Source organism: Stylophora pistillata, chromosome 8 (assembly GCF_964205215.1).
Source record: "Stylophora pistillata chromosome 8, jaStyPist1.2, whole genome shotgun sequence".
In the NCBI taxonomy this organism is placed as follows: Eukaryota; Metazoa; Cnidaria; class Anthozoa; order Scleractinia; family Pocilloporidae; genus Stylophora; species Stylophora pistillata.
Window position 1 is genome coordinate 10502816 of NC_142526.1, and position 24208 is coordinate 10527023.

A 24208-nucleotide genomic window follows, 5' to 3' on the forward strand; every position below is an offset into this window, starting at 1 on the left:
AACAAGCGCTTGCAGGAAATTTTTTCAAAATCACCCACCCCCCCTCAAGAGTTAAATGGTCGGCCCCTAAGGATATTTTCTCAGGAGAAATAGCTCCACGTTATATGTTGGGAAGTAAAAATGAGACGTTGATACAAGCAGATAAAATATAAACCTGCGAGATCATCCTGTAAGAATGCGACGGAAAGAAAGCAGAAAAACGTTTTTTTTTCCTCAAGGTTGTAACGTTCAGTCTGCTCCAACCGAGGCGAGAAAATAAATACACCCGACTTTTATTCGGAATTATGCGTGAAAACACTACATTTGACATAGAGGGCGGATATAGTCAAGAAGAACCTTAAAAGCAAAAATATCCTGCGACAATCTTTTTTAAAGTTATTTTTTTAGGTACCGTTGGAAAAAAACCTTTTCTTTGTACCTCTTTGTTTGGCAAGACAATGATGGTGTTGGGAACTGATTTCGCAAAGAATTTGGACAAGTTTTTTTCATTCGTTTCCTTTTTTTTTTTTTACTTGTTTTCATTGTTGTCGTTATTTATCTTTTGTTTATGTTTATGTTCTTCCCATGTCATTTAACGTCCGGTGCCCATTGGCATCTGCGCTTCCGGTTGCTTTCATTTGCATATTAAGTCAATGCAGTCCATTACATTATGACTAGGGGCGCTGAGCGAGGAATAGTTCCCTGAGAGCCACAGAAAGTCTGATTTTGTCGGGAAACCTAATCTTTGAGAGTCTAACTCCGAAGGATACTGAGACCAGAGCGGAAGATTGTTCCCGTGAAGCGCTTTTGAAAAATCATACCACTGTCTTGCCGACGGCCATTTTAAAAAGCGCAAATTGGAAACGTTTTCTGTTTTCCTCGAGAACAGGTGACAAATTTTCAGTCAGTAATTGTTGTCTTTGAGATCAGCACTACACGAAAATGTCTTCGACCAGAGACTATACCCGCGCTGAAATCAGCGATACAACAACGAATGTGCCTTTGCTAAGCGAAGATTCTTGGGAAGATGGACCCAGCGATCCAGCTTTGCTCATTAAGGACACAGTCGAAGATCATCCTTCGGTTCGTTTCTCCGTCTCCTCGGCGGGAAATGGCTCAAGTTTTAATTCACCCTGTAAGCTCACAAAGAACACAGTTCTTGTAGCGATTATTGCGGTGCTCATCGTGATTTGCATTGTGCTATCTGCGTTGCTGTCGAGATATGCAGGAAAATCAGGAACAATTGAACAAGGGAAAAGGAAACCCTTACACCAGAATACTGTGTGTGTTACACAGGGCTGCATAGACGCAGCGCATCATATGTTTCACGCACTAAACCGATCTGTTCATCCATGCGACGATTTTTACGAATATGCCTGCGGAGGTTGGTTGCAGAATCATCCGATTCCTGAAAGCAAATCGTTCTGGGGGATTTATTCAGCTTTACAGGAAGACAATGAACGGCTTTTACGCCAATTGTTGGCTGCTCCCACGAGGTCACCAACCATAAAGAAGGCTAAGACTTTCTACAATTCTTGTATGAATTTGACAAACATCAACAAAATGGGGGCAAAGCCGCTACGCGACATAATTGAGGATCTTGGTGGATGGAGTATAACGTCGCCAGATCGGAACAAAACAAAATTCGACTTTGGCAAAACCCTACGATTGGTGCATAAAAAGTATTCAGGTTCCGCGTTTTTCGCCGTTGACGTTGATGCAGATGATAAGAATTCATCAAAAAATATAATCAAGGTAAGCCTCCCTCAGATGAAATGTGAACACCAGTTTAATTTAGAAAGATATGTGGGGTGGGGACGGGGCAGGTCAAGGTTTGCTCTAATAGCTGCATTATTCCACGCTTGACACAGCTTTCTGGAATTTAGTTCAAATTTTCTTTGGTTCCTTGTGTTATTTCTGTAGCTTTGATTAGATATTTTTAATTAGCTTTTGATACTCACTTACCATGTACTTTAAGATTATTTTTATAATTTTTTTTTTTTTTTTCAGGTTGATCAAGCTGGACTGACATTATCTCGAACATATTACCTTAACAACATGACTGATCCTGTAGGTCTCATTTCTAATATGTAAATAAGTATATTTTGTATATATATTGCATTAGATGTTTTGGAGTATAGTTTTGCTGAGTATTTTTAAGCTGCTAACTCTACAAAGCCATATGTTGGGAGTGAGGCAAATTTTAACCTTCTACTAACTGTTAGCTCTATGTAATTCCACCCTACAAGGGGTAGTTACTTCTCCAACTGTTTCTTAAAGAGTTATTAGTTTTCATGATTTTCCTATGCAGAGCTTCTGCCAGAGTATTTGATCAGGCGGTGGTTTTCTCTGTCCACAGAAACTGGTAGCTTACTTGAACTATATGACCACTATTGGCGTTTTGCTGGGAGGAAAGGAGAATGAAACAAGAAAACAAATGCGAGAGGTCTTAGAGTTTGAAATTAAATTGGCAAAGGTTGGTCACTTATGTAATGAATAGTAAACAAGTCTATGCTGTAATGTTAATAGCATGTTTCCTCATAATAACCTTTTAGCTGGTGACCAAGTGACCAAGGCATAATTTCCCCTTACAGTGGTAATACAATATCTACCAGAAATTGATGGGAAAAAAGAAATTATATCAATATACAGGGATTATTTGTTGATCCAATTCTAAATTGTCAGGACTAAGATCCTAAGAATAGTACTGTAAACACTAAGGAGATCTTGGGAGCTACTTTAAGTGGACTGAATTTGGCTTGAAACACGACTGATAGGGTGTCCAGATTTCCTCAACAGCACCTCCACATTTTTAAAAATAACAATTGTTTAACTCTTCCATGCTTAGGGGTGACCATTGAATATTTTCTCTTTATGATATCAATACATTGTCAAGTAGAAAGGTGATTAGATGAAAGAAAAATATCAGTAAGGACATTTTTATCTGATTCAACACCAAATTATCATTGCAAACATTTGAAGAAACGCAAGAAAAATAGTAGAGAGACCTTGAATTCAGATCCTCTTCGAGAATGTTTGACAGGTTTAGAGTAATCAATTCATGGAGTAATTACTTTTATCAAACAAATTGTTAAAATATAGCAGCAGAAAAAGAAATCTCTTTTCTTATGTTAACCTTCAACTCCCGGACCTGATAAACATGTAAGTACTCCTGATAACATCTATAGATTGTCCAGCAAACAGGTAATGAGATTATTTAAACTTATCATTAGGTAAGAGTTTTTTTGATTAACACCAACTAAGTGATGACCAGGAAATGTGTAACAGGGGAGAATTAACAATCAGATCTGGGGAGTAAAGGGGTAAATGAACTAAGTAACAATCAACATTTAAACTTTCTTCAGAGTTTAAAAAAAAAATTGAAGGAGTCCATAGCCATCTTTAATACTTATTGAAATACTTATAATTTCATGTAAACACTTAAATTTCATTTTTAGATTTTTGTGCCTCATGAAAACAGAAGCCAGATTGATGAGATTTACAACAAAACAAACATTAAGAACCTCACAGAGCTCTGTCCACAGGTAATGTCACTATATAATTATTCAAGATTATTTGATTATTATATCCCGGTTAGCTCAATTGGCTAGAGTGCCGGAATGTTCTGTGGGAGGCCGAGGGTTTGAGCCCTGGCCAGACCAACATTCAAGGTTTTAAAATTACTGTGGAGAATGTGCGACCTTTCTATAATATCAAGAAATGGATAGACATTCTAGTCTTCTTGAATAAGGATGAATAAACTGTAGGTCATGTCTCCTGCATCTATTAATTAGTTAATTTGGTTAGGCAGGAGACATTAAAGGACCCACTCACAAGATTACTGTGATGTGGTCTGGCCTGTTTTCTGGGAATTAGGGGGAGGGGGCATCTGTTAGATTTGCCTTTATTGATTGTAAACTGCTACTAGCAGTCTGGTAAAGTCCCCCGCACAGTGTTGTAAAACAACTCGCAATTCAGCATTAATTGCCGCAATTAGTTTTTCTGTTATCATTGTAACTATCATTAGATTGAATAGAAATATCCAGATCTTCTCAGAATGCCTTGCACTTTAAACTTTTTTCTTCTCTTGTCCATGCAATGACAAAAAAGTCTTTGATATTTAAGAATTGAATTTGACTGAGGTACGTGCACTGTGACATTACAGTGTAGAAGGAAAAGGTACCTAACTCTGCTCTCAAGCCTGATCCCACACTACCAAAGCTTCCTCCAGCATCCACCACAAGAAGTAGCCTAGAGTATTGCTATTTCTCCCGAGGATGGTATGCTAATCTGTCATTGGTTGCCTCTTAACATTTTGTCAGTTTCCCATGACAGTTTATCAATATTTATTTATACTCTTAAGTTAAGAAAGGCTCAGTGAGAAAGGCACTAGTAGAAGGTTCTGGTGTGCCTTTTTAGTAACAAATGTGGTAATTATACTTTGAATGCAACATAATATCATTTCCATTTATTTTTTTATTTTTTCAGATTGGCTGGCTTGCCTTCTTAAAGAATCATTTTAAAAACATCGCTGACATTAAAGATGAAGAAGAGGTTGTGGTGTATGCAACAAGATATCTTGCTGCCTTGTCACCAGTGATAAAGAATGCATCAGAAAGGTGAGCGTTGTTATGTATTTCTCAGTGTCAAATATCAATTCTCTACACTGGTTTTTTATACATTTCTTTGATGCAGGTGTTTAGAAGCTCAAGAAAAAAATTTAAATGAGAGGCTGGACATGTGGGCAGCATGACTGACTGATAGCCAATATAAATCAGTGGCATTCTCTGGCCAAGGCCCTATATATGTGTATAGATGCACAAAGAAGACGAACTAAATAACTAACAAACTCTGCATTTTTCCAAGGTTGTTGAACAATTACTTGGTGTGGCACGTTGTTTACCCATTGGCACCTTTACTATCAGAGAAATTCCGTGATGCTCATGAAGATCTGATCAAAGTTTTAACGGGTTCCACAAGATCAGAAGACTTGTGGAAGAAGTGCATGGGGAGCACTGGTGGAGCTATTGGAATGGCTGTGGGAAAGCTATTTGTAGAGAAGGTCTTTGATGGAACTAGCAAACAACAGGTACAAAGTTATACAGAGCTGTCTTTTTTTTTTTTTTTTTTTTGTGAGAAATAGATTTGACCTTAGAGTTGAGATAAATTTTTTTGGTATAATTAAAGCAGATAATACTGATTGTTCAATCAATTATTTTTTTTTAAGGAATGTTTTCAAAAAACTCATCCTGTTTAAGCCGTTTTAACCCATTGGTTCCAAGGAGGCTTTTGATTGTTCAACAAATTCTCCTTGCAAGCATCTTAAGAAATGTATAGAGAATAGAGAATAGTATGGAGAATACGCATACTGATGTAAGGGTGTTACGGGTTAAATAGCCTGCCATTCCATTGAAATTGTGTTCAAAATTTTTTGACTTTAGAATTCCTAAAAATCATTGAAATGCAGTGGTTGCATAGGAAAAACACTTATTGTTCCCTGATGGAAAGTTAGATTCTTTCTCATTTTGCCTTGTAAAACACATAGAGAATTGGATGTTGGGTGAAAAGCTGCTACATGTCGTGCACTTGTTCAAGTAAAAGCAGTCTGATTACTGCCTGTTTGGCTGACTTTTATTGACTCTATGTACAGTTTTATCTATAAGGATAAAGTTGTCAAATCACACTGTATTTTCCCTGTGGAGGACTACTACAGAGTACTAGAATGCCAGACCTATTCTTTGCACCTGTTCATGTTAGTAATAGCTATCTGGGTGCTACTTGTTTGACTGACTTTAATTGACTCTACTTACAGTTTTATCTATAAGGATAAAGTTGTCAAATCACACTGTATATTCCCTGTGGAGGACTACTACAGAGTACTAGAATGCCAGACCTCTATTCTGTACACCTGTTCATATAAAAGCTATCTGAGTATTGCCTGTTTGACTGACATTTATTGACTCTACATATAGTTTTATCCATGAGGGTAAAATTCAGTGTTGTCCCACACTCTGTTACCCTTGTAGAAGACTGCTGTGTACCTTGTTTGATTAAAGCCAGATCCTTAGCTTCTAGTAAGTACTAAGGTTTATGCTTATATGTCTGTTCCAAATCAATGACAGGCCACTCAGATGGTCGATGCTGTACGTGATGCATTTAAAAGAGGTCTACCAGATCTGGAGTGGATGGATGAAAAGACACGCAAGGCAGCAGAAGACAAGGTGTCTAACTGTCAATTGGGTATCCGAGATAACTCCTCCTTAACTCAACTTATTATTCTGATTTCCAGAGCTATTCTACATTAATCTTTTGCTGGCACATTTGTAAATGAATACCTCACTAGATTTAGTGTTTCATTTAGCCTTCATCATGATGATCAAAGCCACAGATATGTGTGAAGCAATTATTTTGATAATTATTTTATTATCATTGATAGTCCAAGATTTATTACTTCTTACAATGATTTAAAAAATTGCAAATGATATTCTGGCTGGTCAAGAAATTAAGGTTGGAATCATCTTGTTTGAGACAAAACACAGGAAACAAAGTTTTCTTTTTAAAAACTTCCAGGCGGATGCAGTGGTAGACATGATTGGATTTCCAGACTACATCAAGGATCCACAAAAACTTGAAGAGAAGTACAAGGGGGTGAGTAGCTAGGAGCAGTTGAGTACGACTCCATAGATGCCAACCTGTGCAGATTTAAAGTCTGGAGATTTTTCTCCCATGCCACCACAGCATCAACTCAGCAGCAACCCCCGCCGCTAACTAAAAAAATTGATGCTCCCTCCCAGATTACCGTATTTATTCGCCTATAAGCCGATCTCGGCTATAAGCCGAGACCCTAAACTTCTTCATGTCAGCAGCTGTTGCATTGAAATAAAAAATAAACACAAAACATTCGGCTATAAGCCGAGACCTAATAATTGCAAAGTACTCCACGAGTGTCGTTAACTGAGATGAATTAACATAAACCGAAAACAAAAGGAGCTTCCCTCTCGGGAAACATGTAACCAAAAAGTAGGTTATTTACTCAGTTGTTATTGGTCGTTTAATTGAAAGTAACAACAAATCACAGATAAGTTGAATTTAATGTGTAAATGAATAGAACCATGCGTGACAACAAAACATTCACCAGAGTTCAGAATCCTGTCTCAAACAATCGCTCTCTTTCAAAGTTATCGTAATCGATCATCATGCCGAAAGTTCGTCGTTCTTCATACAACTTAGCGTTCAAACTAAAAGTCGTTGCTGAAGCAGAGGCCGTCGAGAACAACTCCGACATCGCTAGAGATTACGGAATCAGTGAATCGATGGTGCGTCGCTGGCGAAAAGATCAAGCGAACCTGTTTTATGGTGAGCTTAAAATGTCAGCAAAGCGAAAGACGATGGGCTGCTTTTCGCCAAAGTATCCTGAATTGGATCAAACACTACTGGACAGGTTTTCAGAGCAGGGGAGTCAAGGTAAGTCTTTCGCTTCTTTAAAACAATGAAAAGCTTCGATCAACTGATATCTGTCAGATCGTGTTGCAATGTTTACACAAACCGTGGGAATGACCGCTTCTGATTGGCCAGTGTTTCATGTCGTCAAAACAAGTCAAACAATGGCGCTTTATACTATTACTAAAAATAGATTTTGCTACGTGATAACCTATGAGACCCCCCGCACAGACTCAGACAAACATTGCGACCAGCTTAAAGAAATGTATGAGCGAGAGCTGTAAAATTAAAACAAAACGACGGAATATTTCGTCAAAAAATGACTTGGCGTTCTGAAAGGAAGGGGCATGGTTGGTACCAAACACTGTTGTTGGGGTGAGTGTAAGACAGACTCAAGATATGCAGATAAATGGCCAAAATCACTCAAAGAGTGAAAGGAATTAGGGAAGAAAGTATTCATTCCTTTCCCAAAACCTTCGCGAGACATGGCAAAGTGCAAGCGTTGGCTGGTGGCTTGTTCGCATGAGTTTTTTACGGAGAAAAACATAACAAGAAACACTTAAGTTATATTTGTGCTCTTCACTGGCCCGGCGAAAAAGGTCCAACAGCCGAATTTCCCGATCCACTAAAGGCAAATCTAAGAGCAGCGCAAGTAAGTTGAGCACATGCTCCTTAGAGGAAAGCACCGAAAGAAAGAGAAAATTCAGCGTCAAAGAAACAGAAATTATTCAATGACAACTGCCTGAACATTAACTACATAAACTACATGAACTGGCATTTAATAGAAACACAATCAGTATTGAGCGAAATATACAAAAATCCGCCGCTCGTATCTTACAAAAGAGGGCGATCGCTCAAAAACATGCTCGTGAGAGCCAAACTTTGAATAGGCTATTCTAAGCACGCGCTGGGGAGTCGTGTAGGCCTGTCAACCCCCTTTTTACATTGTTCACATCAGAATTTTCTTGAAAAACTTTGGCAGCAAACCATTTTCCATGATCGATTGCCGGATCAAGGGTGTGATAATTCCCGCATCTCACACAGTCTGTACAAGTTCTTCTCGTTTACCGCTTAATTTTAAGCCCCTACATTTTAACCACCGTTTTAGCTGGTCTACAGTGTATTCTTCCGGTTGTCTTTCAAATTTGGAGCCAGGAACGCCGTCCTCTTCGGTCAGAACTGTAAGGGAATAAGCGAACTACTCGCCATTTCCCTTGTGGTTCTCAAAGAAGTGGAGTTTGTTTGTCTGAGTCACGCGGGGGGTCTAAAATTTCATGACGTCATTAGTATAAAGCGCTATTGATCTCTGTTATCTTTTACAGGAATTGCTGTAAGCGGATTAATTCTACGGCTAAAAGCGAAGGAGTTGAGCAGTGATCCAGACTTCAGAGCCTCACTGGGTTGCTACCAGAGATGGAAAAAGCGCCATTCCATCAGCCTTCGCACTAGGACAACCCTGGCCCAGCGACTCCCACAAGATCTGGAAGAAAAGATCATCCAGTTCCATCGGTTCGTGATCGCACTTCGGCAGCGGTATGGCCATTCGCTCTCCAGGCTGTTCAAATATATGGATGAAACTCCTATGCGATTCGAGCTTCCGTCGAGCAGAACCAACAATGATTTACATGTACCTACCTTTCGTGATCTCGGAAATTTGTGTTTGTTGATAATCGCTCGGCTTACAGTCGAATAAACATTGAATTTCGAATCTTGTTAAGCACCCGTAAATATTTTTTGGCGAAAATACTCGGCTATAAGCCGAACCCCCTTCCTTGGCGAGAATTTACCTGTTCTCAGTTTAATTTGTTGGAAAAATCGCTCGGCTTATAGGCGAATAAATACGGTAAATCAATTTCCCTTCCCAAAAAATGAAGAAACTGCTTTTGTTTACAATTATTTATGTCAAGATGTGGTTGCATAAAAGAAATGCTTTGAGAAATAGCAAGATGAGTTTGTAAATTTAAACCAAAATCATTTTGATTTGAGTAAATCTTGGGGTGCAGAGCTTTTGAAAGCTGGTTTATTGCTTTTATCAGGTAGATTTGGTTAACTATGCGGGAAAGTAGGAGACTGGTTTTGTAAAGGGAAGACTCCTGGATGATACGGGAGAGTTGGAATGTTGGCATGAAAACCATGAATTTGCAAAACAATGCTTAGATCAATGCTGCAAGTGAGCTATCTTCCTTGGGCTACACTGAAATGAATGAATGCATGAAAGACTGGGGCTGGCTTGTGTTGATCACAGGCTCTCATTTAATTCTAGGTACAGGATTCTTGTGCACTTAAATTCTAGGCACTGGGTTCTGGTTTTATGAAAGTTTGGTTGAAAGATTCTTGTATATCCAAGTTCATTTTTTACCTGAAATTCCAGTTGATGATAAAAAATGGTCTATCTACAATTTGGTTACAGGGTACTTGTGTCCCTATACTCATCAGTATAGTTTCTAAGTCAAATGTTTGAAAAGAGAAGTCTCTTAAATGGTGAAGGATTTTGAGGTCATTTTCTTGTCTTTTTATTGGGAGGTTTGAAAAAGGGTAATTTGATTAATGAACTTGAGGAAGCTGTATTAAAAATGGTTTTGATTTTTTTTTTTTACTGATAGGACATCATTTAAGTATGTTCACTGATTTTGATGTTTGACATTTTTCTTTACATATTTACTCCAACAAATGATATTATAAATTATTGTATATTTCATCAGCCTGTTATTGGAAAATAATAATAATCTGAAGAATTTTCTTCATTTTCAGCTTGAATTCAGTCCTAAGAATTATTTTCAGAACGTACGCAACTCTGATGACTTCCATCTCTCCGAGACCCTGAATATGCTCCGCAAGCCTGTTGACAAGCATAAGTATGTTTATTCTATGAATAAGACTCACTAATTAGCTTTGGGTAAATTTTTAAAATCCCCAATGCTTTACAGATGGAAATATTTGAAGAAAAGGATTCCAAAATTAGTGGTTAGTCATTAATTTCCAAAGAGAGGCATGGTGGCCCCATGCTTAGTGCACTAGACTCCAGATTGAGTGGCGTAGATGCAAGTCCTTGCTGGGGACATTGTGTTGTGTTCTTGTGCAAGACACTTTACTCTCATCATAGGGCTTCTCTTCACTCCGATGTTTTTAAAAATAGGTAGAGATAAATTTATTTGGGGAGGCGGGGGAGAGGGGGGGGGGGTAACCCTGTGATGGACTAGCATCCCAGAAATACTCCTAGTCACTCCATGCTACAGAAACTGGAGTTGAGTGCTTTCCAAAGGGGCCACTTGGCTTGTAAACAGACTTTACTTGACTTTTTATTTATTTCAATCTATAAATCAGAGGGAAAGGGTGAGGTGGGAAGTGGAAGGGTAGAGGGGGTACACAAAACATTGAACCGACACTCCCCACATAATTAGCTGGGACACTTCTCCAGAACTATTCATATGATGTTTTTTCACCTCCTTCCAAAATTTTTCATGAAATATGTGTCTATGCCATCTTCCAGACCAACTTTGAGAGGGGCAGGGGAGGCAGTATTAGAGTCCCAACAGATGTGTCTTGGAGTGTAGCTCCTTCCTTGCAAAATCTAATAATATTTCCTTTTCTTTTAAGTCTTGTGGCAATTCTTACTTTATTTTTTTAATGAATCTAGTCCTTTTCATTTATAATGAATTTATTCCTATTTTATGTGTTTGAATTGATACTCTTCATCAGTATGAGGAATATAAACTGTATGCCAGGGCCCAGTTGTTCAAAGGCTGACTAGGGTTAACCCAGGGTTACCGTAAATTTTTATCCAGGTTTCTTCATCCCCATGTGTAAAAAACCATTCTCAGATAATTTCTCATACTACTCTTTAAAAGGCATCCAATCGTCAAATTGCAGACCAAAATAATTGTAGTGAATTTTCAAGATTAGATTTCACACTAACCCAGGGTTATCTTAACCCAGCTTTGAACAACTTGGCCCTGAACTCTTTCAGCTTTACCTGCTTAGTGGTGGATGTGAAAAGACCAAATTCTTGAAACAAACATCTGAGCAAGGAGGTCCAGCTTCGTTGGTGTGTTCTTTGTTTGGTTGGGCTGTCAAAGTTTGAGTGGGAGAATTTGAAGAGAAATTTATTCAGCTGTTATGTAGCTAATCAGAAATCTGTTGTGAATCCAACGATCAGTTTATTTTGTCATATCAATTTTCCTTTTTCTCTTAATGAATGAATGAATGAATGAAAAACTTTATTTAAGTGTCTATGTTTTTAGCTATAAGCTAATGGGGGACACTAAAAAATTTAAAAGTCACATACATTTACATAATTATGTAGATGATAGTTATTTACAGTAGATAATTAAAAAGATTATAAAGTTATTTAGTTAAGTTTTAAATTTTAACGAGAGTTGAAAGGTCAACTTTTCTTATGTTCTTTCTTAATCTCTTCTGTAACAGGTGGTATATGACACCACAAACTGTCAATGCTTACTATAGTCCATCCAGGAACCAGATTGGTAAGTTTATTTGTTTAGTCAGTTGCCCAGAGAAAACACAGTCATACTCCACTGCTTATTGTTATCATAACCAACACCATTGGCCTTAAGTTTTCTCGTTGTCTTAATTATCATCATCATCATTATTCTCTATAACATTATTTCAGATCTTCTTTTTAGTGTAACTATTTCATATTATTGTAATCTGTTTTTATCCATATTTTTTATTTTTTTACAGGCCCTGCATTGATAGCAGGTTTTTATAAAACTGATGTAGCAATCCTGTATAGACATGTTTAAATTATTATTATTATGCAGCAGTTTAAAACTTTTGTATGCTATATACAGTAAGAATAGTATTACGGGACGCATGAGCGTAGCCCGTTAACTATTATAATAGTGAAAAAAAAATCTCGAGAAATTAAAAAAAAAAAATAGGTATTTCGGGTATCCGAATCTAAAATAGTCGTTATAATTAATCTTTAAAAACCTATTACTTATTTCAGCTTTGAAAGAGTTAATCAGTGACGATCACTTCCTAATTTTCTTATAATCCACAGAATTTTTGAAGGCAAAGAATTAAATAGAAAGCATTTTTCATTGTTCATGTTACAACTTTAAATGACCGAGAGATATTTAGTGTTCCCAAGATCAAAGCCTTCTGCATATTTTGAAGAACTCCCTTACTCTTGTTTCCGACCAACTCCTTCATTTCGGCCTCTATTATTATTTGACTTCTTTAGTATTATTATTATAATAATTACTATTATTATTATTATTAGCATTATTTGTTTGCTGGAAAAGAGTGAAATGGGCATTACCATCCTGGGAGGTATGGGGGCATACCCCCCCCTTTGCAAAAAATTGGGAAAAAAATTGAAGTAGCTAAGATGTGCATTCCTTTATTCTGAGCAAGAATTTTCCATTGTTGGAAAGTGTTTGAAGGGAGTGGAAAGGAATTAAGGAGTTAATTAGGATAATTAATTTGATAGGCACTTAACTACAGCAGCAGTTTGACATTTCATCAACAGTTTAAATCAGAAACCTTAAATGTGTGAGAAATAATAGTTTCAGAGTGAGAGCATAAGATTGATTTCATTCGTATGAGCCTTGAGAGTAAGGTGTTATTGTAAATTGTTATATTTCTTACCATCCTTATTATTAACCTTATTGCTGTTGCTATGCTACAGTAACTGCTTTCATTACAGTAATCTTTACATCTTTTCTTACTACTTCATCATAAATTATGTACAAAAGGTTGAGTGAAAAGTAAACTGTGAGTCAAAGAAATTTGAGAGGTGTTTGACTGGTTATTGTCATTTGTTACCTTGTAGTATTCCCAGCAGGAATTTTGCAAGCTCCATACTATAACAGGAACTTCCCAAAGTAAGTTGAATTTACCATGTTTATCACAATGTCACACAAAATTGTATCGTTTATGAATTTAAATGTAACCTGTGTGATGCAGGGTATGTGGGCTATACTCGTGGTCACTTACACGAGCGCGTAGAAGGGCACAAAAGGAAATCATCTTCTATCTACAAACACTACCACCTCCAGCACAATAGTGAAATGCCTGAACGCTTGATCGAGCAATTCAACGTCATCACGAAATGTAACGGCAAATTTGATTGCCTTGTTAATGAAATGTTGTATATTCGCATGCGTAAGCCAACACTGAACGTGCAAACGGATTCCATCCGCGCCAAGGTGTTTGTTTAAGCCGTTCAGTCTAATTTATGCTATTCTTGTACCTTTCCTTATTTGCATGTTTTTAAACTAGTCTCTTGATAATGGAGTCATGATGACCCCGAAACGTCGAGTAATAAATCTTTCCTGGTTTTTTCTATGCCTTTGCTTTAGCAAATCCCTGCTGATCAAAATTGTAATTGTTATTGATAATTAAAGGATCACAATTTTATAATCATGGCTTTTATTAACTCATGATGGTTATATTTTTTAATATCAATTTTATGGTTTCAGTGGACATGTCTTCATCGTATGTTAAAAACCTTTTCATTTTGTCTGTTCATTTACTGTTAGGGTTGTGAACTTTGGAGAAATTGGAGCAGTGGTGGGCCATGAACTTACTCATGCCTTTGACAATTCAGGTATAGAGAGGAGTTTGTGTATAAAAATACTTAGCAATTGCTTACATACAATTATTTTGTATTTTCTTTTTATGCAGAGCATTGAAATAATATGCAAGACACTAGTGTTCACCATCTCGTCCCCCCTCAGAAACTCTACAATAGTGAGGTCATGTCCTAATCATGAAGAAATGAAGTGAAAGGAAATGAAACTAATTATCAAGTGGAAAAACAACATATCACCAACATCAGATTAGCAAACAAAAAGTTACCTTAAAGTCCTTTGATGAAATCCTGAATGATCTCGGGTTAATTCTAAGCTTCAAGGAACTTTTGTCCAACAAGGAACATTGTCTGACCAACTTCTTTCCTGAAGAATTCTCCATTCAGCTGATTTGTGAATTTGTTTACATAGGTCGCATGTATGATAAATATGGAAATTATGGGACACTGTGGTGGACACAAAAATCTGTGGAACAATATGAGAAGAGGAGTGCATGTATGATACAGCAGTATTCAAACTTTTCTTACTTTAATAAGAATGTAAGTGAAATGGTTTTCTACCTCTTAGCCAATAGCTGTGTAGTATTGGAGTTGCATTTTTTTTTTAACTTATTGATTTGCAGATGACTGGACAAACAGGCTGACTGACTGAATAAATGGCTGACTGACTGACTGATGCTCTGAATGACCAACCAACTGACTTATGGTTTGAGTGACTGATTGACTGCCTGGCTGACTGACTGGTTGATTGATTGATTGACCAACTGACTGACTAACTGACAGATTGATTGACTGATTGACTGGTTGATTGATGTCTGACTGATTGACTGGTTGATTGATGTCTGACTGATTGACTGGTTGATTGATGTCTGACTGATTGACTGGTTGATTGATGGACTGATGACTGACTGACTGACAGACCATCTGACTGACCGACTGATTGACTGGTTGATTGATGGACTGATGACTGACTGACTGACTGACTGACCATCTGACTGACAGACTGACTGACTGATTGACTGGTTGATTGATGGACTGATGACTGACTGATTGACTGGTTGATTGATGGACTGATGACTGACTGACCAGCTGACTGACCGACAGACTGACAGACTGACTGATTGATTGATGGACTGATGACTGACTGACCAGCTGACTGACTGACAGACTGACAGACTGACTGATTGATTGATGGACTGATGACTGACTGACAGACTGACTGATTGACTGATGACTGACTGACCAAATGACTGACTGACTGACTGACAGACTGACTGATGACTGACTGACAGACTGACTGACTGATTGACTGATTGACTGGTTGATTGATGGACTGATGACTGACTGACAGACTGACTGGCTGACTGGTTGACTTACTAACTGATTGAATGACTAATTGACTGCTCAGCTGACTGACTTATTGACCAACCGGTTTTTTTGAATGACTGATTGACTGACTAACCGACCAACTTATTGACCTTTTAGGGATGGAAGAAATTCAATCAAACCAATGAAAATAATTTTGTTACTGCAAGAAAAAAATCATGCTATGTTATATGCAGCACCTTAAATTTTTTCTTCGTGATTTTTCTCAAACCAGGTGAACGGCAAAGTTACCCTTGGGGAAAACATCGCTGATAATGGAGGCTTAAAGGCTGCTTACAGAGTCAGTATTTATATTCTTTTTTTTTACATATTGGAATTTTCTTTATGATATCAAGACTTATTTACAACTGATCATGCTTTTGTATGGGCTATAAAACAGGGGGGAGGGATAGGAGAAGCTCTAGGCCCCTGCCCCCACCCCCACCCCCACCCATTTTTTGGTGCAGAAATTATTGCAAATGCGGCAATTTGGAATAATCAAGTGGATTCAAGAAATCTTCAATGATTCTCTCAGATATCTTTTTACCAGGATGTGGGTAGAAAAAAATTTGTTTAAGGAATCTTTTGGGACAATTGCCTTCTCATACTTTGTCACAAATCAGTTACAGATAACCAGACTATTAACAAAGAGCTTTGCTTCTACCAACATACTACACAAAGGACATCACTGAAAATCTGAGAAAGGATGTGCAAAGGCTTAGCATGTGATGAGCCCATCTGACCATGTCTAGGTTTCAATGAAAATACTTTTCTGCCTCCATCAGTTGCCTAAAATGCTAATAAAGCTCTAGACATTTCTTTTGTTACTTACATGGAGAATTTGTTGAACATTGTTTGCAGTCTCAACCATTATTCCCATGACCTCAATATTTAAGTCAGGGTTTGAATTAATGGAAGAAATTTAAGTTCTCAATAGCCCGTTTCCGAATTACCCTTGGCCTCATTTTCAAAACGAGTCCTGGTGCTCATCCTTTCATATGATAATAAGTTTTCATTCACATGCAAATTAAACTCATTTTCACAAGAATGGTTGAGCACCAGCTAGGCCTTGTTTTGAAAAAGAGGCCAAGGGTAATTTGGAAATGGGCTATTGCTGTACTATAGTTTAAACTAACAAATAGAGGCAGGTTATTGTCATTCAGATCAATAACAATTACCTTTTGTCAATAATATACTTGCATTCTTGTTTGAACAGGCTTATAAGGAATGGGAAAAGAAAGAAGGCGTCGAACCTCCTCTCCCTCTTCTTAACATGACAGCAGATCGAACATTCTTCACAGCATTTGCACAGGTACATTGTTGTTCGTAGGACTTGTTGTTGCTATTTTCTAGATGTTTAAGCTTTAATATCAGTGTGTATATTCTTCATAGAATTGTATAATTGAATGAAATCTGGCATTCTGATTGGTTAATGAAGCAAGGTATTTAGCATGGAATTGTGAGTTGAAAACAAGGCTAAGTGATCTTGTTTCCCATCTTTTGTTTTGTGCTCAGGATACAAACAAACAATGTTATTGCTGTTTTCTTTTTTTCTTCTTTTTTTTATTTGACCCATGAATTCCAGATTAGATTAAACTATTGCACCAATCATGCAACGATGAGTGCGATATCCATTTCCAGAGGCAATTTAATTTAATTTTACTATGAAGTTCTCTGTATATTACCTTTTGTATTGTTAGAAATCTCAAGTTTATTTTACTGAGCAATTGTTTCCTTTTTTCTCTAGACCCTAACATTTGATTCAGTGATAATGCTGTAAGGAGAAATTAGATATTAGTCACCCTCAGCGGTTAAAAAGTCAAAGAAATATTTCATAACTGACTTGTATGGATATTTTTCACAGAGCTGGTGTGCGAACATAAGAGAACAGGTTGCGATAGTCAGGCTGGATTCTGACTCTCACTCACCCGATAAATTCAGGTATGAATGTTAACCCATTACACCCTAATATCAGTATTTTTATTCTCCATACTGTTCTTTATACATTTTCTTTGGTACTGATGAGGAGAAATAATTTAACAATCACAGCTTTGTAGGTTGGCTATATTTTCCTTTAATCTCATGATCTCAATTATTGATTCAGCAGCATTAGAGGGTGGTAAAGGGTATTTTCATGATTTGTGAATGGCCTATTTTTTTCCTGTGAAATGTGAAACGGCTTGTTTTTTTTTTTCCTTGTGAATCATAATTTCATTAGTCACCGTGAACCATGATTTTCCAAAATAATAATAATGGTCTTTATTAAAAGCAATAATGTATCAACCGTGTCATTATTTACAAAGAATGAAATATAAAACAGATTAAGATAGAAAATACCACTATCTATTAATGGCAGACAATGCTGTGGAATGAGACAGAAGAATTTAATTTGTTGTGAACCGTGCTTTTGGTTGTAGTTTCGACAGTGAAGTTATTTCCCATGAATTGTGAAAGGACCAATTTATTTTCCGTGAGACATGATCTTGACCCCCCCCCCCCTCCTTTTACCACTCTCATATTACAGTTAGGAGAAAGTAGATGGTGGTCACTCTTAGGGTTGAAGGGTTAAAGGAGATTCTTCAAATTTTTAGCACTGCAGTTCCTCAAGTCTTGAATGTTTTCACCTGAAATCAACCACATTTGTTTCAGTTTTTTTTTAGACTTGGCAGTAAATAGCTCTCTTTTATTAACCCTTTTACAACCAATATCTCCTCATTAATTCTCCTTATTGTCTGCCATTCAATTCTTATGTTAGTTCAGAGAATTTGGTGTTGGATAAACTAATAATCCCCTTATTAATATTATTCTTTATTCTCATCACTTGACTGCATGATATTGTATTGATAGTGTTAGGAGAAATTCTATCTTCAAGTTGAGTTCAAAGGCACACAAACTTTCATTTTGTTCTTTAGAGTCCTGGGTTCATTGTCTAACTCCGAAGATTTTGCTGCAGCCTTCGATTGTTCTCCAGGAAGCAAAATGAACCCTCGTAACAAATGTCACATCTGGTAGAGATACTGATTCTCTTGAACACTGTCTCAAAAGAGAACTTATTTAATAGTGAAGTCACTGAAATCTCTATATTAAAAAGTCACCATTTCCTGGCAGACTCTTAAATTTCAAACAATCCTTGTTAATATATACTTTAATTTTTTATTTATGCATGCAGTTTCAATTCTTCTATTTGATTTCATGTCGTTTTTTGTTACCTTTGATTTAGTTATTTTTATAAGGCTTTCACTTCCAGATCTCATTGGTAACTCCCCTTACTTTCTGCCATACAACTTTTATAATAGTTTGGAGAATTTGGTTTTGGATCAACTAATGATCCCTTGAGTGATGTTTTTCTTACTCTCGTCCTTTGTCTGCTCGATACTATACTGAAATTGTAGGGAGAAATTCCATCTTGGTCTCTCGATCACAGCAGTTGAACTAGAATCTCAAGGTCTTCTTTAATTTAAATACTTAAACAAAAGGACTTTTTTTAATTTGCAAGTCATGCCAGTGACTTAAAATGTTGTAGTAATTAAACTTATTCCAAGGTAAAAGGTGGTACACAAGGAATTTTATTTTAATTATTGCTATTGATTACTTGAAGTACTAATAAATATAAATGTAATTTTCAGTGAAGGGGCTTTGTTATAGTTTTTTAGCATTTGCTTATTGTCAGAAAGGAAAATGTAATTGTTATTATTTACTATGTAGGTAGTGTTTATTTAATTTTAAATACTGGTACTCATTTATGTGTAGAGTGTTTCCTAGACATAATCTTGTTCACAAAGATAATGTGAGAGTATAAATGGCAAATTGATCATTTTGGTCAGTAAAGGTACAGCTGGCTTGTACATAAGAGGACGCATGAAATAAGTGTGGTTTTTTGGTAGTTTTGGTAAATTATATCTTTTGTTTTGTTTCTTATTTCCATTTTAAATAGGAAAATAGGGTAATGAGAAAATGTAGATACACACATCAAAAAAGAGACGTAATGCTGTACAAGGGCCAAATTTCATCATTAATATATTTTATTACATGACTTGGGAAGTCAGAGGGCCAATAACTAAAATCAACCAATCAAAATGCTCTATTGTTGGTCAATATTCTCTCAGTATTGGACCGGGCACTGTCCCGAATGGTCACGAATGATACCACACTGGTGTCCCTTTGAACTTCAGTCGTGTAAAATATCTTTTATTAACCAAGCTTGCTTGGGACCGTACTGGAAGAATATCGGCCCTCGGTCTTTTTTGTACAGACCTCGCTGCGCTCGGTCCATACAGTTGAGACCTCAGGCCGATATTCTCCCAGTACGACCCTCGCGCTTGGTTAACAAGATATATTGTAATGTAATATTGTGGAGCTCTCAAGTTGATTTGTTGGCACTGAGTGAGATGTGGGAGGCATCACCTGCCTGGGGTGGCACAGGGACATGCTTGTGCAGAAAATTGCGAAAAAAATGAAATACGTGGGCTGCATTCACACCTAGTGCTTGGCATGGTGCACCAGTATGATTCTTGATGGGCACCAATGTGAACACACCATTTTTTGAAGTAGCCATGTCAGAATAGTCCATTTTACAGTTGTGTGCTTGGTTGCCAAGCCTTTGAATGGGAGTGAGGCTAGAGATAACCTTGTTATGATACAAACCTTGCTACCTTTCAAATGTAAATCACTTTGTTATCATGCTAACGAGATACAGGTCTCTATCACAACAAGGTCATCTTTAGCCTCACTCTGAATCAAAGGCTTGGCAACTAAGTACACAACTGTAAAATGGCCCATTCAGGCACTGGACCCACTCCCAATAAAAGTACTTAGGCACTGAATTGGGCACTGATATATCAGGTACCCAGTGTCTGGATGCAGCACCATTTTGTGCTGGTGCCCAGGCACTAATGCTGAACAGCCTAGGATGTGCATTATGCAAAAAGTGTTTAACCCATTAATGGCCGCAGCTTTTGTGGAAAACTGTGTTTTGAAGCTAGTCCAGCAGATTTCGGGTCACTGTTGGGGTTTTAAAAGCTCGAACTTACCAAAAACCACTTGACAGCTCGTGCCCTCGACGGCCTTTCGATCCAAATGCAAAATGGCGGCCTGAAAATCTCGGGCACGCGCAGAGAGCAAAATTTGGACATAGTTTTTGGGTTGAAAAGTCACGCCCCACTTACGACTTCTACTTTTCTCTCTTTCTCCTGCCCTTTTTTTCCCCTCTCCTTGCCTAAAGTTTCTCCTCACTTGCTGGAAATTGAGTAGGCTTCATTTTGGTGTAGAGATTTTTCAGAAACTACTCATTATTTTCAAAGCACATGCTCGGAAAGGTAGGTGGGTAGTGAAACACGATCTTTGTGCAGATTTTCCAGTCAAAGTGACACGGTTTTTTGGCTATTTCTCCAATCTCCTCCACTCAATTGCGCTCATTCTGGTATCGTCTGCAAGATATTTTCAACCCGTTCAAGTACATGCTCGAATTCGTGCTCCAGAGTTAAAATTGATGACGTCACAGGGCGTAGAAAGGGTGTGGGTCCCCATGGGCGCATACGGGCGCACTGGACGTTAATGGGTTAACCCTAACCCTAAAAGATACCCTAACCCTAACTTTTTGACCTGATTTTACGTTACCCTAACCGATTTGATTGCTTAATGCCAAAAAGTGGATTTTTCCGAAAAAACTTGCTTCTTTGTTAAGGTGCATGTAAGGGAACAAGGATTAAATTTTTATTTAGTAGGATTATAATTTCATTAACCTTTATAATCAGCAGTTTGCTGTTTTGAAATCATTAGTTTAAATCAGAAACCTAAAATGCATTAGAAAGGAATAGTTTCAGTGTGAGAGTGTGAGGTTGAATTTGTTTGCGTGAGACTTGAGAGCTCTGCATACTGTTTTAATGTCAGTTTGGTAACTTAACATTGCTACAGTACACTTTGTTAAGACAACTAAATTTCAACATTGAAATTGCCTACTCATTCATAAATGTGAAAGTATAAGGTATTTTCATTATATAAATAGTAGTTATATGTATTAAAATATACACATCTATGTATCAGATTTATAAAACAATAGCCATGTTTTGGTGCAAAAATATGCTTGGATATTTGTCTGCGGTGAAAATTTGTTCCAAGATGCAAACAGCGTTTTGAAAGCAAAGCTTGAGGAAAGCTTTGAGTTTACAGGAACAAATATTGTCTACAGACCAATTTATGAGGATATTTTTGTGCTAAATGAAGGTTTTTGTGTTTATCGTCTTTCAAATATTTTTTCAACATGCAGGAAAAAATGTTTACGAACAGCTTACCATTTACTGTGTTAGATTTTCACTTTACAGTGTTCTATGGTACGACTTTGTGAATATATGTCCCTTCTATAACAACCACAAAACACTTTCATTTTAGATTAAATTTTGCAGGAAGACTTATTAAATTTGACATAAGGGTTAAAAGTAGGAAATATCAGTCAGGATTTATTCTCTGAAATTCCCAAGTTCTAGCTGGGGCATATACTGTTGTGATACATTTTGACCAATAGTGCATGTGCAAAAATATATGATGGATTATAATAAAATAATCTGTTTAGAAAGATAAAATAAAATTCAGTACAGACATCAGAATTTGTGGTGTATGTATGGGGGAAGGGAAAGGGTGTTTGGGGAGGGGGATGTTCAGGGTATGGGGGTGGGGGGTGTTTAGGGTGTGGGGGAAGGGGTGTTAGGGAAAGAGGAAAACTGGAGAAAACTATTAGAGTAAGAATGACACCAATATGGGAATAATCCAGGGCTAAAAGGAAAAAGTGTTTGGTGGAGGGAGGGGGTGGGGGGGGAAGGAAAACACTGGAATAAGAATGTGACAACAGTGTGTGAATAATCCAGGGCCAGAAAGGGGGTGTTTAGGGCAGGGGGGTTTAAGGAGGGGTGTGTTTAGGGGGTGGGATGTTTGCGGAAGATGAAAACCAGAGGAAAACCACTAGAGTAAAAATGTGACACCATTATGGGAATTTTAAAGGGCCACAGGAGGTAAATGTTCTCACATTTATGAAAAGATGCAGTGATATTCATGTTGTTATTGAAATCAGTATGATTCAATCAAGAAAGAATTTTATTACACGACGTTGCACCACATGAAGTTAAACATTGCTGCCTACGTGGGCAAAACTCAAATAGAATAAAGATAACTTCACCGTGATTCAATAATCAATATTGCCTTTCCTAGGCACCAACACATCCACATTCTAAACCTCTTCCCTTCAGCAAGTAATAGGTATGGAAGTCCTCTCTTTCAATTTGATTACAAACATGGAACTCTACCGACACATCATCCTGCATCATATTACATGATTCTAACAAGAGAAGTAAATGCTGCCTAGAGCAAACCTACAGTAAAAAAAAATATTTCTACCAAACTGTTACAAACTTTTAAGGCTATTGACATTACAGTACAAATGACTTATAACAAAACAGTGATAGCTTACTTTAAGGTAGCAATTCTCCTGTCACAAACCTTAAATTAAAACAACAACGCTATCAACATTACAATGTTAATCCAACTTAATTAAGCAATAGACTGCACTTTCTATCAGTTTGCAAGTGTAATAACCCCCTTGGGATGTTGGGAAAATACTCAAAAATGTTGGAAAGTTTATGTTAGTGCAGCACTTCCATTCATGTTCCCAATTACATTTTATGTGTTTTGCATGCGCATTTTTCTTATTGTTGATCGCATTCTTTCACTCATGGGGATTTATGTACCATTAGGTTTTTTCATATAATTTGCTTTGCTTAATTTCATTTTGTATAAGCTTCTTGGTAAAATTCAGCACTAGAGTATCAGAGTCCATTAGGTTAACATCGATTCCTTCACTGCGACTAACTCTTAGTTTTTTTCTGTTCTTTGTGTCCACAAAATCATACAACATTTAAAAAATTCAACATTTCTAAGTGTCTTTCCTTGTTAGACTGCTTTTTCCCTGCTGTTTACATTTCTATTCCTTCTACTTGTATTTTGCAATAACTAGTAATTATTCTTTTCCTTTCACAACCGCGACTGATCATTATGCAAATAAATTTTAAAGTACATGTTGAAACCTGACTTGTCCGCATTTACAGTTTACAATTTTTCTTCATGTTCTCCCAACATCCTACATGGGCTACTAGGCCAGTAAACTGACTGAAAGTCCGGTCTAATGCTTTTAGAACTAACTGTGGGTTTGCCTGTGCAATTAACAATAGGTTTTGGACCAATCAGAGTGCTTGTTGTATCTCAGTTGTTTTATAAATAACTATACTCTAAGCCACTATCAATATATTGTGACATTACAGTGCATACTAAAATTCCTTGAATTACAATTACAACTGATTGTACCTCACTGTACAAAAACAATTGTTCCTAAGTGACTATATGGACCTCCACTTTTTTGTATTTCTTAGAGTCTGGTTTTACAATAAAAGGATTTGTTTCTGGTAATGTAAGTTCAGTGTACATTTTCACACTCTTTCAGGCAGACTCAAAGTCAAAAAATAGAAAAGTAATTAACTAAGGGATCCCTTAACCCTTTACACCCTAACATCAGTATGCATATTCTCCATACTGTTCTCTATACATTTCCTAAGGTGCTGACAAGGAGAATTTGATTACCAATCAAATTCACCATTGGTGATCATTTCCACTATTATTGTTACCTTAATGTGATTCAGGAGTGATACCGAAAGGAAAAATTAGATATCAGAACACCTCCTGGCTTTATTTCCTTCTGTGATTTTTTTTTTACCCAAAATAAGGGGGACCCAGGCCTCCCCGGGCCCCTCCCTTAGTTCTGCCACTGGTCAGCATCACTGTCTGGTCATTTAGATTCCACTGTGCACTGTAATTTACAAAGAAATC

General features: G+C 37.1%; 1 protein-coding gene across 1 annotated transcript; it reads left to right on the forward strand.

The window, feature by feature from the left end:
• Positions 1-612: 612 nt before the first annotated feature.
• Positions 613-19782, forward strand: LOC111332447 (endothelin-converting enzyme homolog). Its single transcript, XM_088729843.1, has 17 exons — positions 613-1734; positions 1990-2049; positions 2339-2455; positions 3438-3524; positions 4468-4598; positions 4846-5068; positions 6102-6200; positions 6550-6627; positions 10171-10274; positions 11845-11903; positions 13217-13268; positions 13926-13993; positions 14388-14515; positions 15576-15641; positions 16557-16652; positions 17205-17281; positions 18253-19782. The coding sequence occupies exons 1-17, from the start codon at positions 922-924 to the stop codon at positions 18350-18352; spliced, it is 2358 nt and encodes a 785-aa protein (XP_088585969.1). The 5' UTR covers positions 613-921; the 3' UTR covers positions 18353-19782.
• Positions 19783-24208: the final 4426 nt, after the last annotated feature.

Bases quoted from the DNA above. Each gene is read 5' to 3' on its own strand.
- LOC111332447 (XM_088729843.1), top strand. From the start codon at position 922: ATGTCTTCGACCAGAGACTATACCCGCGCTGAAATCAGCGATACAACA. The intron at 2,050-2,338 runs GTAGGTCTCATT...CTCTGTCCACAG, and splicing joins TTAACAACATGACTGATCCT to AAACTGGTAGCTTACTTGAA. The intron at 13,994-14,387 runs GTATAGAGAGGA...TTGTTTACATAG, and splicing joins TCATGCCTTTGACAATTCAG to GTCGCATGTATGATAAATAT.